The following is a 17062-nucleotide window of genomic DNA, read 5'->3' as shown; positions in this document are numbered from 1 at the left end:
GAGCGAGACAGACAGCGTGACAGAGAGAGCGCAAGAGCAGACAGCGAGAGAGCGTGAGACAGAGAGAGCGCGAGACAGAGAGAGCGAGAGAGCAAGGCAGCGAGTGCGCCACAGAGCGCGACAGAGCGCGACAGAGCGCGACAGAGCGCGACAGAGAGAGCGCAAGAGCAGACAGCGAGAGAGCGCGAGACAGCGAGAGCGCGAGACAGCGAGAGCGCGAGACAGCGAGAGCGCGAGACAGAGAGAGCGCGAGACAGAGAGAGCGCGAGACAGAGAGAGCGCGAGACAGAGAGAGCGCGAGACAGAGAGAGCGCGAGACAGAGAGAGCGCGAGACAGAGAGAGCGCGAGAGAGCGCGAGAGAGCGCGAGACAGAGAGCGAGACAGAGATCGAGACAGAGATCGAGACAGAGAGCGAGACAGAGAGAGCGCAGGAGCAGACAGCAAGAGAGCGCGAGACAGAGAGAGCGCGAGACAGAGAGAGCGCGAGAGCAAGGCAGCGAGAGCGCGAGCGAGCGCGACAGAGAGAGCGCAAGAGCAGACAGCGAGAGAGCGCGAGACAGCGAGAGCGCGAGACAGCGAGAGCAGACAGCGAGAGCGCGAGACAGCGAGAGCAGACAGCGAGAGCGCGAGACAGCGAGAGCGCGAGACAGAGAGAGCGCGAGACAGAGAGAGCGCGAGACAGACAGAGCGCGAGACAGACAGAGCGCGAGACAGACAGAGCGCGAGACAGACAGAGCGCGAGACAGACAGAGCGCGAGACAGACAGAGCGCGAGACAGACAGAGCGCGAGACAGACAGAGCGCGAGACAGACAGAGCGCGAGACAGACAGAGCGCGAGACAGACAGAGCGCGAGACAGACAGAGCGCGAGACAGAGAGAGCGCGACAGCAAGGCAGCGAGCGCGAGAGAGCGCGAGACAGAGAGCGTGAGGCAGAGAAAGCGCGAGACAGAGAGAGCGCGAGACAGAGAGAGCGCGAGACAGAGAGAGCGCGAGAGAGAGACAGAGAGATCGCAAGAGCAGACAGCGAGAGAGCGCGCAAGAGAGAGAGCGCGAGAGAGAGAGAGAGAGCGAGACGGAGAGAGAGAGCGAGACGGAGAGAGAGAGCGAGACGGAGAGAGCGCGAGAGAGAGACAGAGAGAGCGCAAGAGCAGACAGCGAGAGAGCGCGAGAGAGAGAGAGAGAGCGCGAGAGAGAGAGAGCGCGAGAGAGAGAGAGCGCGAGAGAGAGAGAGCGCGAGAGAGAGAGAGCGCGAGAGAGAGAGAGCGCGAGAGAGAGAGAGCGAGAGCGAGAGAGAGAGAGAGCGAGACAGAGAGAGAGAGCGAGACAGAGAGAGAGAGCGAGACAGAGAGAGAGAGCGAGACAGAGAGAGCGCGAGAGAGAGACAGAGAGAGCGCAAGACCAGACAGCGAGAGAGAGAGAGCGCGAGACAGAGAGAGAGCGCGAGACAGAGAGAGAGCGCGAGACAGAGAGAGAGAGCGCGAGACAGAGAGAGAGCGCGAGACAGAGAGAGAGCGCGAGACAGAGAGAGCGCGAGAGCAAGGCAGCGAGCGCGAGAGAGCGCGAGGCAGAGAAAGCGCGAGACAGAGAGAGCGCGAGACAGAGAGAGCGCGAGACAGAGAGAGCGCGAGAGAGAGACAGAGAGATCGCAAGAGCAGACAGCGAGAGAGCGCGCAAGAGAGAGAGCGCGAGAGGGAGAGAGAGAGCGAGAGGGAGAGAGAGAGCGAGACGGAGAGAGAGAGCGAGACGGAGAGAGAGAGCGAGACAGAGAGAGAGAGCGAGACGGAGAGAGCGCGAGAGAGAGACAGAGAGAGCGCAAGAGCAGACAGCGAGAGAGCGCGAGAGAGAGAGCGCGAGAGAGAGAGAGCGCGCGAGAGAGAGAGAGCGCGCGAGAGAGAGAGAGCGCGCGAGAGAGAGAGAGCGCGAGAGAGAGAGAGAGCGCGAGAGAGAGAGAGAGCGCGAGAGAGAGAGAGCGCGAGAGAGAGAGAGAGCGCGAGAGAGAGAGAGAGCGCGAGAGAGAGAGAGCGCGAGAGAGAGAGAGAGCGCGAGAGAGAGAGAGCGCGAGAGAGAGAGAGCGCGAGACAGAGAGAGAGAGCGAGACAGAGAGAGAGAGCGAGACGGAGAGAGCGCGAGAGAGAGACAGAGAGAGCGCAAGAGCAGACAGCGAGAGAGAGAGAGCGCGAGACAGAGAGAGAGCGCGAGACAGAGAGAGAGCGCGAGACAGAGAGAGAGCGCGAGACAGAGAGAGAGCGCGAGAAGGAAGAGAGCGCGAGACAGAGAGAGCGCGAGACAGAGAGAGCGCGAGACAGAGAGAGCGCGAGACAGAGAGACAGCGGGAGCGAGAGACAGCGGGAGCGAGAGACAGCGGGAGCGAGAGACAGCGGGAGCGAGAGACAGAGGGAGCGAGAGACAGAGGGAGCGAGAGACAGAGGGAGCGAGAGACAGAGGGAGCGAGAGACAGAGGGAGCGAGAGACAGAAGGAGCGCGTGAGCGCGAGACAGAGAGAGCGCAAGAGCAGACAGCAAGAGAGTGCGAGACAGAGAGAGCGCGAGACAGAGAGCGCGAGACAGAGAGAGCGCGAGACAGAGAGAGCGCGAGACAGAGAGAGCGCGAGACAGAGAGAGCAAGGCAGCGAGAGCGAGAGTGCGAGAGAGCCCGAGACACAGCGCGAGACAGCGCGAGACAGCGCGAGACAGCGCGACAGAGAGAGCGCAAGAGCAGACAGCGAGAGAGCGCGAGACAGCGAGAGCGCGAGACTGCGAGAGCGCGAGACTGCGAGAGCGCGAGACTGCGAGAGCGCGAGACTGCGAGAGGGAGCAAGGCAGCAAGAGCGCGAGAGTTCGCGAGAGAGCGCGCGCGAGACAGAGAGCGCGCGAGACAGAGAGAGAGTGAGACAGAGAGAGAGCGAGACAGAGAGAGAGCGAGACAGAGCGAGAGCGAGACAGAGCGAGAGCGCGAGAGACAGCGAGAGAGCGCGAGTGACAGCGAGAGAGCGCGAGTGACAGCGAGAGAGCGCGAGACAGAGAGAGAGCGCGAGACAGAGAGAGAGCGCGAGACAGAGAGAGCGAGAGAGCAAGGCAGCGAGAGCGAGAGAGCCCGAGACAGAGCGCGAGAGAGCGCGAGAGAGCGCGAGACAGCGCGAGACAGCGCGAGACAGCGCGAGACAGCGCGAGACAGCGCGAGACAGCGCGAGACAGCGCGAGAGAGCGCGAGAGAGCGCGAGAGAGCGCGAGACAGCGCGAGAGAGCGCGAGACAGCGCGAGACAGCGCGAGACAGCGCGAGACAGCGCGAGACAGCACGACAGAGAGAGCGCAAGAGCAGACAGCGAGAGAGCGCGAGAGCGCGAGACAGCGAGAGCGCGAGACAGCGAGAGCGCGAGACAGCGAGAGCGCGAGACAGCGAGAGCGCGAGACAGCGAGAGCGCGAGACAGCGAGAGCGCGAGACTGCGAGAGAGAGCAAGGCAGCAAGAGCGCGAGAGAGCGCGAGAGTTCACGAGAGAGCGTGCGCGAGACAGAGAGTGCGCGAGACAGAGAGAGAGCGAGACAGAGAGAGAGCGAGACAGAGCGAGAGCGAGACAGAGCGAGAGCGAGACAGAGCGAGAGCGCGAGAGACAGCGAGAGAGCGCGAGAGACAGCGAGAGAGCGCGAGAGACAGCGAGAGACAGCGAGAGAGCGCGAGACAGAGAGAGCGCGAGACAGAGAGAGCGCGAGACAGAGAGAGAGCGAGACAGAGAGAGAGCGCGAGACAGAGAGAAAGAGAGAGCGCGAGACAGCGAGAGCGCGAGACAGCGCGAGACAGCGAGAGCGCGAGACAGCGCGAGACAGAGAGACAGCGCGAGACAGAGAGAGAGCGCGAGAGAGCGAGAGAGCGAAAGACAGCGAGAGCGCGAAAGACAGCGAGAGCGCGAAAGACAGCGAGAGACAGAGAGAGCGAGAGACAGAGAGAGCGAGAGACAGAGAGAGCGAGAGACAGAGAGAGCGAGAGACAGAGAGAGCGAGAGACAGCGCGAGAGAGCGCAAGGCAGCGAGAGCGCAAGAGAGCGCGACAGAGAGAGCGCAAGAGCAGACAGCGAGAGAGCGCGAGACAGAGAGAGCGCGAGACAGAGAGAGCGCGAGACAGAGAGAGCGCGAGACAGAGAGAGCGCGAGACAGAGAGAGCGCGAGACAGAGAGAGCGCGAGACAGAGAGAACGCGAGACAGAGAGAACGCGAGACAGAGAGAACGCGAGACAGAGAGAACGCGAGACAGAGAGAACGCGAGCGACAGCGAGAGAGCGCGAGAGACAGAGAGAGCGAGAGAGCGCGAGAGCGCGAGAGCGCAAGGCAGCGAGAGCGCGAGAGCGAGACAAAGAGAGCGCAAGAGCAGACAGTGAGAGAGAGCGAGAGAGAGCGAGCGCGTGAGAGAGAGAGCGCGAGAGAGAGAGAGAGCGCGCGAGAGAGAGAGAGAGAGAGAGCGCGCGCGAGAGAGAGAGCGCGCGAGAGAGAGAGAGCGCGCGAGACAGAGAGAGAGCGCGAGACAGAGAGAGAGCGCGAGACAGAGAGAGAGCGCGAGACAGAGAGAGAGCGCGAGACAGAGAGAGAGCGCGAGACAGAGAGAGAGCGCGAGACAGAGAGAGACAGAGAGATCGCAAGAGCAGACAGCGAGAGAGCGCGAGAGAGAGAGAGCGCGAGAGAGAGAGACGCGAGAGAGAGAGAGCGCGAGAGAGAGAGAGCGCGAGAGAGAGAGAGCGCGAGAGAGAGAGAGCGCGAGAGAGAGAGAGCGCGAGAGAGAGAGAGCGCGAGAGAGAGAGAGCGCGAGAGAGAGAGAGCGCGAGAGAGAGAGAGCGCGAGGGAGAGAGAGCGCGAGGGAGAGAGAGCGCGAGGGAGAGAGAGCGCGAGGGAGAGAGAGCGCGAGGGACAGAGAGCGCGAGGGAGAGAGAGCGCGAGGGAGGGAGAGCGCGAGAGGGAGGGAGAGCGCGAGAGGGAGGGAGAGCGCGAGAGGGAGGGAGAGCGCGAGAGGGAGGGAGAGCGCGAGAGGGAGGGAGAGCGCGAGAGGGAGGGAGAGCGCGTGAGGGAGGGAGAGCGCGTGAGGGAGGGAGAGCGCGTGAGGGAGGGAGAGCGCGTGAGGGAGGGAGAGCGCGTGAGGGAGGGAGAGCGCGAGAGGGAGGGAGAGCGCGAGAGGGAGGGAGAGAGCAAGAGAGAGAGAGAGCAAGAGAGAGAGAGCGCAAGAGAGAGAGAGGGCGCGAGACAGAGAGGGCGCGAGACAGAGAGGGCGCGAGACAGAGAGGGCGCGAGACAGAGAGGGCGCGAGACAGAGAGGGCGCGAGACAGAGAGGGCGCGAGACAGAGAGGGCGCGAGACAGAGAGGGCGCGAGACAGAGAGGGCGCGAGACAGAGAGGGCGCGAGACAGAGAGGGCGCGAGACAGAGACGGCGCGAGACAGAGACGGCGCGAGACAGAGACGGCGCGAGACAGAGACGGCGCGAGACAGAGACGGCGCGAGACAGAGACGGCGCGAGACAGAGACGGCGCGAGACAGAGACGGCGCGAGACAGAGAGGGCGCGAGACAGAGAGGGCGCGAGACAGAGAGGGCGCGAGACAGAGAGGGCGCGAGACAGAGAGGGCGCGAGACAGAGAGGGCGCGAGACAGAGAGGGCGCGAGACAGAGAGGGCGCGAGACAGAGAGGGCGCGAGACAGAGAGGGGGCGAGACAGAGAGGGGGCGAGACAGAGAGACAGCGGGAGCGAGAGACAGCGGGAGCGAGAGACAGAGGGAGCGAGAGACAGAGGGAGCGAGAGACAGAGGGAGCGAGAGGCAGAGGGAGCGAGAGGCAGAGGGAGCGAGAGGCAGAGGGAGCGAGAGGCAGAGGGAGCGAGAGACAGAGGGAGCGAGAGACAGAGGGAGCGAGAGACAGAGGGAGCGAGAGACAGCGAGAGCGCGAGACAGCGAGAGCGCGAGACAGCGAGAGCGCGAGACAGCGAGAGCGCGAGACAGAGAGAGCGCGAGAGCGCGAGACAGAGAGAGCGCGAGAGCGCGAGACAGAGAGAGCGCGAGACAGAGAGAGCGCGAGAGCGCGAGACAGAGAGAGCGCGAGAGCGCGAGACAGAGAGAGCGCGAGAGCGCGAGACAGAGAGAGCGCGAGACAGCGAGAGAGCGCGAGACAGAGAGAGCGCGAGACAGAGAGAGCGCGAGACAGAGAGAGCGCGAGACAGAGAGAGCGCGAGACAGAGAGAGCGCGAGACAGAGAGAGCGCGAGACAGAGAGAGCGCGAGACAGAGAGAGCGCGAGTCAGAGAGAGCGCGAGTCAGAGAGAGCGCGAGACAGAGAGAGCGCGAGACAGAGAGAGCGCAAGAGCAGACAGCGAGAGAGCGCGAGACAGTGAGAGCGCGAGACAGTGAGAGCGCGAGACAGAGAGAGCGCGAGACAGAGAGAGCGCGAGACAGAGAGAGCGCGAGACAGAGAGAGCGCGAGACAGAGAGAGCGCGAGACAGAGAGAGCGCGAGACAGAGAGAGCGCGAGACAGAGAGAGCGCGAGACAGAGAGAGCGCGAGACAGAGAGAGCGCGAGACAGAGACAGCGCGAGACAGAGAGAGCGCGAGACAGAGAGAGCGCGAGACAGAGAGAGCGCGAGACAGAGAGAGCGCGAGACAGAGAGAGCGCGAGACAGAGAGAGCGCGAGACAGAGAGAGCGCGAGACAGAGAGAGCGCGAGACAGAGAGAGCGCGAGACAGAGAGAGCGCAAGAGCAGACAGCGAGAGAGCGCGAGACAGAGAGAGCGCGAGACAGAGAGAGCGCGAGACAGAGAGAGCGCGAGACAGAGAGAGCGCGAGACAGAGAGAGCGCGAGACAGTGAGAGCGCGAGACAGTGAGAGCGCGAGACAGTGAGAGCGCGAGACAGTGAGAGCGCGAGACAGTGAGAGCGCGAGACAGAGAGAGCGCAAGAGCAGACAGCGAGAGAGCGCGAGACAGAGAGAGCGCGAGACAGAGAGAGCGCGAGACAGAGAGAGCGCGAGACAGAGAGAGCGCGAGACAGAGAGAGCGCAAGAGCAGACAGCGAGAGAGCGCGAGACAGAGAGAGCGCGAGACAGAGAGAGCGCGAGACAGAGAGAGCGCGAGACAGAGAGAGCGCGAGACAGAGAGAGCGCAAGAGCAGACAGCGAGAGAGCGCGAGACAGTGAGAGCGCGAGACAGTGAGAGCGCGAGACAGTGAGAGCGCGAGACAGTGAGAGCGCGAGACAGTGAGAGCGCGAGACAGTGAGAGCGCGAGACAGTGAGAGCGCGAGACAGAGAGAGCGCGAGTCAGAGAGAGCGCGAGTCAGAGAGAGCGCGAGTCAGAGAGAGCGCAAGAGCAGACAGCGAGAGAGCGCGAGACAGAGCGAGACAGAGAGAGCGCGAGACAGAGAGAGCGCGAGACAGAGAGAGCGCGAGACAGAGAGAGCGCGAGACAGAGAGAGCGCGAGACAGAGAGAGCGCGAGACAGAGAGAGCGCAAGAGCAGACAGCGAGAGAGCGCGAGACAGAGAGAGCGCGAGACAGAGAGAGCGCGAGACAGAGAGAGCGCGAGACAGAGAGAGCGCGAGACAGAGAGAGCGCGAGACAGAGAGAGCGCGAGACAGAGAGAGCGCAAGAGCAGACAGCGAGAGAGCGCGAGACAGTGAGAGCGCGAGACAGTGAGAGCGCGAGACAGTGAGAGCGCGAGACAGTGAGAGCGCGAGACAGTGAGAGCGCGAGACAGAGAGAGCGCGAGACAGAGAGAGCGCGAGTCAGAGAGAGCGCGAGTCAGAGAGAGCGCGAGTCAGAGAGAGCGCGAGAGCAGACAGCGAGAGAGCGCGAGACAGAGCGAGACAGAGAGAGCGCGAGACAAAGAGAGCGCGAGACAGAGAGAGCGCGAGACAGAGAGAGCGCGAGACAGAGAGAGCGCGAGACAGAGAGAGCGCGAGAGCAAGGCGGCGAGAGCGAGAGAGCGCGAGAGAGCGCGAGAGAGCGCGAGAGAGCGCGAGAGAGAGCGAGAGAGAGCGAGAGAGCGCGAGAGAGAGCGAGAGAGAGCGAGAGAGAGCGAGAGAGCGCGAGAGAGCGCGAGAGAGAGCGAGAGAGAGCGAGAGAGAGCGAGAGAGAGCGAGAGAGAGCGAGAGAACGCGAGAGAGAGCGAGAGAGAGCGAGAGAGCGCGAGACAGAGAGAGTGCAAGAGCAGACAGCGAGAGAGCGCGAGACAGAGAGAGCGAGAGTGCAAGAGAGCCCGAGACAGAGCGCGAGACAGCGCGAGACAGCGCGAGACAGCGCGAGACAGCGCGAGACAGCGCGAGACAGCGCGAGACAGCGCGAGAGCGCGCGAGAGCGCGCGAGAGCGTGCGAGACAGCGCGACAGAGAGAGTGCAAGAGCAGACAGCGAGAGAGCGCGAGACAGCGAAAGCGCGAGACAGAGAGAGCGCGAGACAGCGAGAGCGCGAGACAGCGAGAGCGCGAGACAGCGAGAGCGCGAGACAGAGAGAGCGCGAGACAGAGAGAGCGCGAGACAGAGAGAGCGCGAGACAGAGAGAGCGCGAGACAGAGTGAGCGCGAGACAGAGTGAGCGCGAGACAGAGAGCGCGAGAGCGAGACAGCGAGAGACAGAGAGAGTGAGAGCGAGAGACAGAGAGAGTGCGAGAGCGAGACCGCGAGAGCGAGCGAGACAGCGAGCAAGAGAGCGAGCGAGAGCGCGAGACAGCGGGAGCGCGAGACAGCGGGAGCGCGAGACAGCGGGAGCGCGAGACAGCGGGAGCGCGAGACAGCGGGAGCGCGAGACAGCGGGAGACAGAGAGGGCGGGAGACAGAGAGGGCGCGAGACAGAGAGGGCGCGAGACAGAGAGGGCGCGAGACAGAGAGAGCGCGAGACAGAGAGAGCGCGAGACAGAGAGAGCGCGAGAGCAAGGCGGCGAGAGCGAGAGAGCGCGAGAGAGCGCGAGAGAGCGCGAGAGAGCGCGAGAGAGCGCGAGAGAGCGCGAGAGAGCGCGAGAGAGAGCGAGAGAGAGCGAGAGAGAGCGAGAGAGAGCGAGAGAGAGCGAGAGAACGCGAGAGAACGCGAGAGAACGCGAGAGAACGCGAGAGAACGCGAGAGAGAGCGAGAGAGAGCGAGAGAGAGCGAGAGAGCGCGAGACAGAGAGAGCGCAAGAGCAGACAGCGAGAGAGCGCGAGACAGAGAGAGCGAGAGAGCAAGCCAGCGAGAGCGAGAGTGCAAGAGAGCCCGAGACAGAGCGCGAGAGAGCGCGAGAGAGCGCGAGAGAGCGCGAGAGAGCGCGAGACAGCGCGAGACAGCGCGAGACAGCGCGAGACAGCGCGAGACAGCGCGACAGAGAGAGCACAAGAGCAGACAGCGAGAGAGCGCGAGACAGCGAAAGCGCGAGACAGAGAGAGCGCGAGACAGAGAGAGCGCGAGACAGAGAGAGCGCGAGACAGAGAGAGCGCGAGACAGAGAGAGCGCGAGACAGAGTGAGCGCGAGACAGAGTGAGCGCGAGACAGAGTGAGCGCGAGACAGAGTGAGCGCGAGACAGAGTGAGCGCGAGACAGAGAGCGCGAGAGCGAGACAGCGAGAGACAGAGAGAGTGAGAGCGAGAGACAGAGAGAGTGCGAGAGCGAGACCGAGACAGCGAGCAAGAGAGCGAGCGGGAGCGCGAGACAGCGGGAGCGCGAGACAGCGGGAGCGCGAGACAGCGGGAGCGCGAGACAGCGGGAGCGCGAGACAGCGGGAGCGCGAGACAGCGCGAGCGCGAGAGAGCGCGAGCGCGAGAGAGCGCGAGCGAGAGACAGAGGGAGCGAGAGACAGAGGGAGCGAGAGACAGAGGGAGCGCGAGACAGAGGGAGCGCGAGACAGAGGGAGCGCGAGACAGAGGGAGCGCGAGACAGAGGGAGCGCGAGACAGAGAGAGCGCGAGGCAGAGAGAGCGCGAGGCAGAGAGAGCGCGAGACAGAGAGAGCGCGAGAGAGAGAGAGCGCGAGAGAGAGAGCGCGAGCGAGAGACAGCGCGAGCGAGAGACAGAGGGAGCGAGAGACAGAGGGAGCGAGAGACAGAGGGAGCGCGAGGCAGAGAGCGCGCGAGGCAGAGAGCGCGCGAGGCAGAGAGAGCGCGAGGCAGAGAGAGCGCGAGGCAGAGAGAGCGCGAGGCAGAGAGAGCGCGAGGCAGAGAGAGCGCGAGGCAGAGAGAGCGCGAGGCAGAGAGACAGCGGGAGCGAGAGACAGCGGGAGCGCGAGACAGAGAGAGCGCAAGAGCAGACAGCGAGAGAGCGCGAGACAGAGAGAGCGCAAGACAGAGAGAGCGCGAGACAGAGAGAGCGCGAGACAGAGAGAGCGCGAGAGAGCGCGAGAGAGCGCGAGAGAGCGCGAGAGAGCGCGAGAGAGCGCGAGAGAGCGCGAGAGAGCGCGAAAGAGCGCGAAAGAGAGAGCGAGACAGACAGCGTGACAGAGAGAGCGCAAGAGCAGACAGCGAGAGAGCGTGAGACAGAGAGAGCGCGAGACAGAGAGAGCGAGAGAGCAAGGCAGCGAGTGCGCCACAGAGCGCGACAGAGCGCGACAGAGCGCGACAGAGCGCGACAGAGCGCGACAGAGAGAGCGCAAGAGCAGACAGCGAGAGAGCGCGAGACAGCGAGAGCGCGAGACAGCGAGAGCGCGAGACAGAGAGAGCGCGAGACAGAGAGAGCGCGAGACAGAGAGAGCGCGAGACAGAGAGAGCGCGAGACAGAGAGAGCGCGAGAGAGCGCGAGAGAGCGCGAGACAGAGAGCGAGACAGAGATCGAGACAGAGAGCGAGACAGAGAGAGCGCAGGAGCAGACAGCGAGAGAGCGCGAGACAGAGAGAGCGCGAGACAGAGAGAGCGAGAGAGCAAGGCAGCGAGAGCGCGAGCGAGCGCGACAGAGAGAGCGCAAGAGCGGACAGCGAGAGAGCGCGAGACAGCGAGAGCGCGAGACAGCGAGAGCAGACAGCGAGAGCGCGAGACAGCGAGAGCAGACAGCGAGAGCGCGAGACAGCGAGATCGCGAGACAGAGAGAGCGCGAGACAGAGTGAGCGCGAGACAGAGTGAGCGCGAGACAGAGTGAGCGCGAGACAGAGTGAGCGCGAGACAGAGTGAGCGCGAGACAGAGAGCGCGAGAGCGAGACAGCGAGAGACAGAGAGAGTGCGAGAGCGAGACCGCGAGAGCGAGCGAGACAGCGAGAGCGAGACAGCGAGCAAGAGAGCGAGCGAGCGAGAGCGAGAGACAGAGAGAGCGAGAGACAGAGAGAGCGAGAGACAGAGAGAGCGAGACAGAGAGAGCGAGACAGTGAGAGCGAGAGAGCGAGAGAGCGAGAGCGAGACAGCGAAAGCGAGCGAGACAGCAAGAGACAGAGAGAGCGAGACAGAGAGAGCGAGACAGAGAGAGCGAGCACGAGACAGAGCAAGCGTGAGACAGAGAGAGCGAGCGCGAGACAGAGCAAGCGTGAGACAGAGAGAGCGAGCGCGAGACAGAGAGCGAGCGCGAGACAGAGAGCGAGCGCGAGACAGAGAGCGAGCGCGAGACAGAGAGCGAGCGCGAGACAGAGAGAGCGAGCACGAGACAGAGAGAGCGAGCACGAGACAGAGAGAGCGAGCACGAGACAGAGAGAGCGAGACAGCGAGAGCGCGAGAGAGAGAGCACGAGAGAGAGAGGAAAAAGAGTTCAGTAAAGAAGAACAGCCAGACTAATCTTGGAGCACTAAGTAATTCCTTCACAGTAAGCAACAATATTAGCCATTTAAATGACTCATCTGAAAGTTAGTTTCCAAACTCAGTGCGTTACATTGCTCAAAATGAATCTGCAAGAAAATCTGAAAATATGTCAGTTGAGCATCATGAGCAATTACAGTAAGGTCGTTCAACGTAGATGGAAAATCGAAAACAATGTAAAAAATTTTAATTGGAGATACAAAATGCAATAATAGATCTCTTAATATATCCAGGAAGTAAAGTAGGAACAAAAAAGAACAGACATGTACCATTCAGTGCTCTCGCCTATTCCACAATCCGGAGAGGTCATAGCTAATCAATTTTTTTGTCTCTCTTGGCTCAAGATCCCCACCCCTGCCTAGCAAAAAAAAACCTATCAATCATAGACAAAAATTATTGACTGGATCACTACCTTTTGTGGGACAAAATTTCACACTTCTACCATCACTGTACAAAGAAGTGTATTCTAACTTTGCTCCCAAATGGCTGACACTGACTTTAGGATTAACTTCCTTTGTCCTGGACTACCTCACCACCAGGAAATGCTTTCCTGTTTGTGCCTTTCCAATTCCTTTCAAAGTTCCTAAATCCTCAATTCATTCATTCATGACCTTCTATGTTTTAGGGTACATCTCCTCATAATACAACCCCCACAGTCCGGGGAACATTTCAGTGAAACTGTACTGCATCCTTCCTAAAGCCCAGGCACAGATCTTTGTGGTACTGTTTCCAAATTGAGAACATACCTGTTTTTCCTATTCTCCGTTATCTTGCCTATTTCCAAGTCAGATTAATAATTTGCATTTTCTTCCAAGAGTTTCCATTTAAGGTAATTCTTTCAAGTGGAATTGTGCCAGGTGTCTTCTGGAAGTCCAGTTAAAGTATAACTGTAGACATTTCCTCTTCACTAATGTAGTTACTTCCTCAAAATATTAGATTCATTATACCGAACTTGTATACCAAGATTGCAGTAATGTGTCTCATATTTGGATGAAAACAGTTAGCCTGCTTCTTCTTTTTGTATGCTAATTTTTTGTATGCTTTTCATTTTCGTTCTGCACTGCTGACTAACAGCAATATGAAAGTTAAAAGTCAAATGTGTAAGTTTCACCCTATAGGACACAGTCTCTCAGTCAGCAAGTCCTCAATGCGTGCCTCCCTTTGGTGTCAATGTGAGACTAGGTCCCTTGTGGCCCCAAGTTAAAGATCCAGAGGAACTCTGAGAAGGCTTGTGCCCCAGACGCGCAGTGTGTAATTCCAATGTCATGCGGTTAAACCCTGGCATTCATGAAACAAGCTCCCAGAGATAAACAAATAACTCCACTACCTTGTGGATGACTCAAGAGAGTGCAGGCAAAGAAAGCAAATCCTGACAAAAGTCTGGAGTTGTACACTCGCAAAACCACTCTCCAAATATGTCAGCTGTCTGTCAACTATTGAACTCAAACTCGTGCCAAAATGTAGTACTTTGCATTAAAGCCAGAAATTGCTGGAAAAGCTCAGCAAGTCTGGCAGCATCGGTACAGAGAAATCAGAGTTTGTGTTTCAGGTCCATTGACCCTTCCTGAGAAGAGTACTTTTCATTTTGCATCATTTTGATTCCAACTAGAGAGATTGGAAAGGGATACCTCAAGGGTTGCTCTTTTAGGTTTCACGCAGGATAGCGCCCTGGGGAGGACATTCTAGTTCTGCAGCAAAGCATTAATGTAACCCAGGCGATAGCAGTTTCACATTGCAGAATAGACTAACGCACAGGACAGATGATGGGGGCTGTCTCTGACAATGGAAAGAACCATGATTAGCTCAATTGAACAGATGCACTCCAGCATTCCCACACACACTGCAGAAAGGAGATAGGATGCTGGCTTAAAGTGTATTCTATCTCTGGCCGGGGCCCAGTGCCACACAGGATGAGCGTGGTACAAGGTTATTTTATCGGTATAGAAGGAGACTATTATATGCCGTCTTCATAGATCCCATGATGGCATTGAACCTATTTAAACTAATGGAAAAATTTAACTGAAGCTGTTCAATGAGATTTCTCTTCTTCGAAGACTGCATGATACACAAGGTTTAGAATGACAGGACAACATCAGAACTGCTCGAGATCCACAAAAGGATTAAAACAGGGGTGTGTTACATTAATGATGCTCTTTGGCCTGTTCATCTTTGCCCATGTCATTAATCATCAGGAATAACACTTACATAGCAAAAGAAAACAAAAAGGGTTCAGCCTCACTTGTTCGAGATATAAGAGAGAGGGAGAGGTGCCAAATCATCAGAGACTTGCTTAAGGCTGACGATACTGAACGGACTGGACCTGACAATACTGCCCTTTTGACTGAACCCAACACAACCCACCAACCTGCAACTGCGCCCACCCTCTGACCTGGCCACCCTATCGCTCCCAACCACCTTCAGCTCTCATCCAAACTTCTTGATACCAATACCTAGCACCCACCTGGCATCCCATTCCTTACTCACATGACACTTGCACCTCCACACTGAGAATCACTTTCACCAGCACCTTTCCGTCCCAATTCCTGATGAAACTCAGCTCAATCAGCCTTGGATAATAAGGTATTCCACACATTTTCTGCTGATAAATTACAACTTTTCACCTCAAATTGAGAACTTTGAATTTTTCACTTTTTACCTTATATCTGAGGGTACCCCGTAACAAGGTACGAGCTGATTCGATGCCATACCATGTTGCGTATTTGAGACTGTCCCTGTTTGGTATACCCTCTAGGTTGAAACCTGGGAAGGCAGCCACTGGACTAGCGCTGTCAAGAATAGCACCTCCAGCCGGGATGTCAACTACCTGCAGGTTTAACAACGTACAAAAATCACAAAGTTTAAAGTGAACTGGAGAATCCTCTGGGTTGCTGTGCAATAACAGCTTCAGAATTCAGTTGCAAAGTTCACAATTTTGCTGGCAGTACCGAAGGATATCTCGGTAAGCTTTTATAAGGGTGTTACATAATAATCTGTTATCCCATGTTCAAACATAGTGTTGAACAACATACAGGACATTAATTAGAAGAATACTGCCTCCTAATATCAGTTTCCTATTTTATCAGCTTATTTATGCATCATTACAAATTAAAGTTTCAAAATGGAATATGTCTGAAACTAGCCAAGAATATCATTGCCTCAATGAAAACATGCATCTCAATAATTAAAAGACAGTGGCCCAGATTCTCCCGTTGTTGCAACATACAAATGGGGACCATGTGAAAGTTCCAACATTACCCAGGAAGTAGAAACTTTCAGTGGGCAGTTCCCCACCATCTGGAAATCTCTTGAAAACACCCCTGAGCTAGAATCAGAGATTTCAGGGGCTTCCAATTTATTTACCTCAATACTTCTGTAAAAAAAGGTTAGAGGAATTAAAGGCTGCTCTATGTTTATCAACCCCATCCCTTCAGGTATCTGGTACCTATCCCTCTAATCTGGCAACACCTCACTGTCCCCTTCAACTGTTCACTGACTCAAACACCATCACCACCTCCAACTCCCATTCCCCGTCCCCCAGCCCCCGACCATCACAGCACCTATGCCCCCACCCCACAACTCTGACACCCAACTCCCACCTGTTCTCCCAAACTCTGGTTCCTCAAGCTCCTGATCCCTCATGGATCTGACCCTCTCCACCCAAGAACATCCAACCTTCCAACACCTAAAGTCCCCAGATCCAAGACAATACTGCCAGCGACAACACTATTCAACTACCTGAATCAACCGGACTTGACAACACTACTCTCTGGACTGAAGCCGACCTAACAGGCTGTAACTACATCCATCCTCCGACCTGACCACCCCCACCACTCCCACATATCTTCAGCTCTCATCCAACCTTCTTGAGACCAATACCTATCACCATCTGGCACCCTATTCCCTGCCCACCTGGCACCTGCACCCCCATACTCACCTAGAACTTATGTCCCACCTACCCGGTTCTTCACCTCACCCACCAGGCACACATTACCCTCTTCCCCCATCCAACTGCTACACTACCCCATCATCAACTTGTATTCTTTAACACACATAGCTCTCCATACCCCTCACCCTCCTGGCAACCAATCACCCACCCACCTCTCACCCTACACACAGAATCAGTGATACAGTGCAGAAGGAGACCATTAGTCCACGTCTGCACTGCCTCTTCAAATGAGTGTTACGAATTAATGCCAATCTCCTGCCTTTACTCAATGACCGTGCACGTTATTTCTACTCAAGTGAACAACCATCTCAATTGAACCGACATCCACCACACTTTAAGTAGTGAATTCCAGACCTTAACTACTCAGAAGTTGGAAAAATCCTGCATAAGATACTACACCATGTCAAAAAAAATCCTAAGAACACGTGCCATCAGATCCAATATGCATAGTAACTGATTAGCTACGAAAGGAAGTGCTCTTTGTGATGATTTTTAAACTAACTATTGCAACAGTTGTTTGACGCTGAAACAGATTGCCCGAAACAAACAGGTAGGTATCAATTAACTAAAAAGTAATGTTTTACCTTTCTATCCTTTAAATAGGTGGCTGGGCGGATTGTATTTAACAGAGCTCCAGATGGACTCCAGCTAAACTTGTACCCAAGGGGGTTATCAGAACATTCAGGGGCAGGGAGACCTCCACAGAATGAAACAAAAGACTCTATCTGAAGAAAGAAAAACAAATTACACCAAAGTAAGTCAAGGCTCAGAAAAGGCAAAGCACATTTCAGTTTAGAACTTGATTTGAGATGTGCCTCACTGTCAGTATAGATGGCTTCTAATAAAATCTGTCTACTCACACAACTTATGAAAACAAGCATTACCACCCCTTCACTCTATATGGTCTGATACATTCCCACGATCCCCAACCAAATAATGCACAATGAATCAGTCCAACAGCAAGGCAGAGTGGCTAATGTTCCCATGTAGTTTCTATTTTATTCAAGCCACACTGTATCATAGGTAGTGTTCATCATTGCAGTTATCTAGGTATCACCACATAACAGACAAGTCTGATTTCAAAAGTAATTTTTGCTTTGATACATTAGACTAATTAACAGAATTTGAAAAATTTAAGTTCTCTGGCATACACACTCTGAATGCAAATTGGGAGTTAATCCATTGTGGAGATAAATGGCTTCAAATAATAGTACTCACCAGAGAACCTTGCTCTTTTACTTCATCAAAGCGTTTCATCGCCAGCATGTGGTCAATCCCTGGATCCAGACCAACCTCAGTTAAAACTGTAATCCCAGCATCCAGTACACTGAACAGGACATTAGCAATGAAAGAAAATGTTCAAAAGTAATCACAAGCTCTTCTTCCCGGTAATTTTTCATAATGTGTCAGGTTAATGTTTAATTACTT

General features: G+C 56.9%; 1 protein-coding gene across 5 annotated transcripts in view; it reads right to left on the bottom strand.

Moving 5' to 3' along the window:
* The window catches only part of aass (aminoadipate-semialdehyde synthase), a 158507-nt gene that overhangs the window by 96397 nt on the left and 45048 nt on the right, over positions 1-17062 (bottom strand). For all 5 annotated transcript variants that reach the window (XM_048548995.2, XM_048548996.2, XM_048548993.2 and 2 more), the window contains exons 17-19: positions 16853-16961; positions 16219-16359; positions 14345-14512 (exon numbers count right to left, since the gene is read on the bottom strand). In XM_048548995.2, the coding sequence (XP_048404952.1) occupies positions 14345-14512; positions 16219-16359; positions 16853-16961 (418 nt within the window). The remainder of the gene's footprint in view (positions 1-14344; positions 14513-16218; positions 16360-16852; positions 16962-17062) is intronic.

The sequence above is a fragment of the Stegostoma tigrinum genome, chromosome 18 (genome assembly GCF_030684315.1).
Source record: "Stegostoma tigrinum isolate sSteTig4 chromosome 18, sSteTig4.hap1, whole genome shotgun sequence".
Classification (NCBI taxonomy): Eukaryota; Metazoa; Chordata; class Chondrichthyes; order Orectolobiformes; family Stegostomatidae; genus Stegostoma; species Stegostoma tigrinum.
The sequence above is the reverse complement of the archived record's forward strand: the minus strand, read 5'-3'. Positions and strand labels throughout refer to the sequence as shown.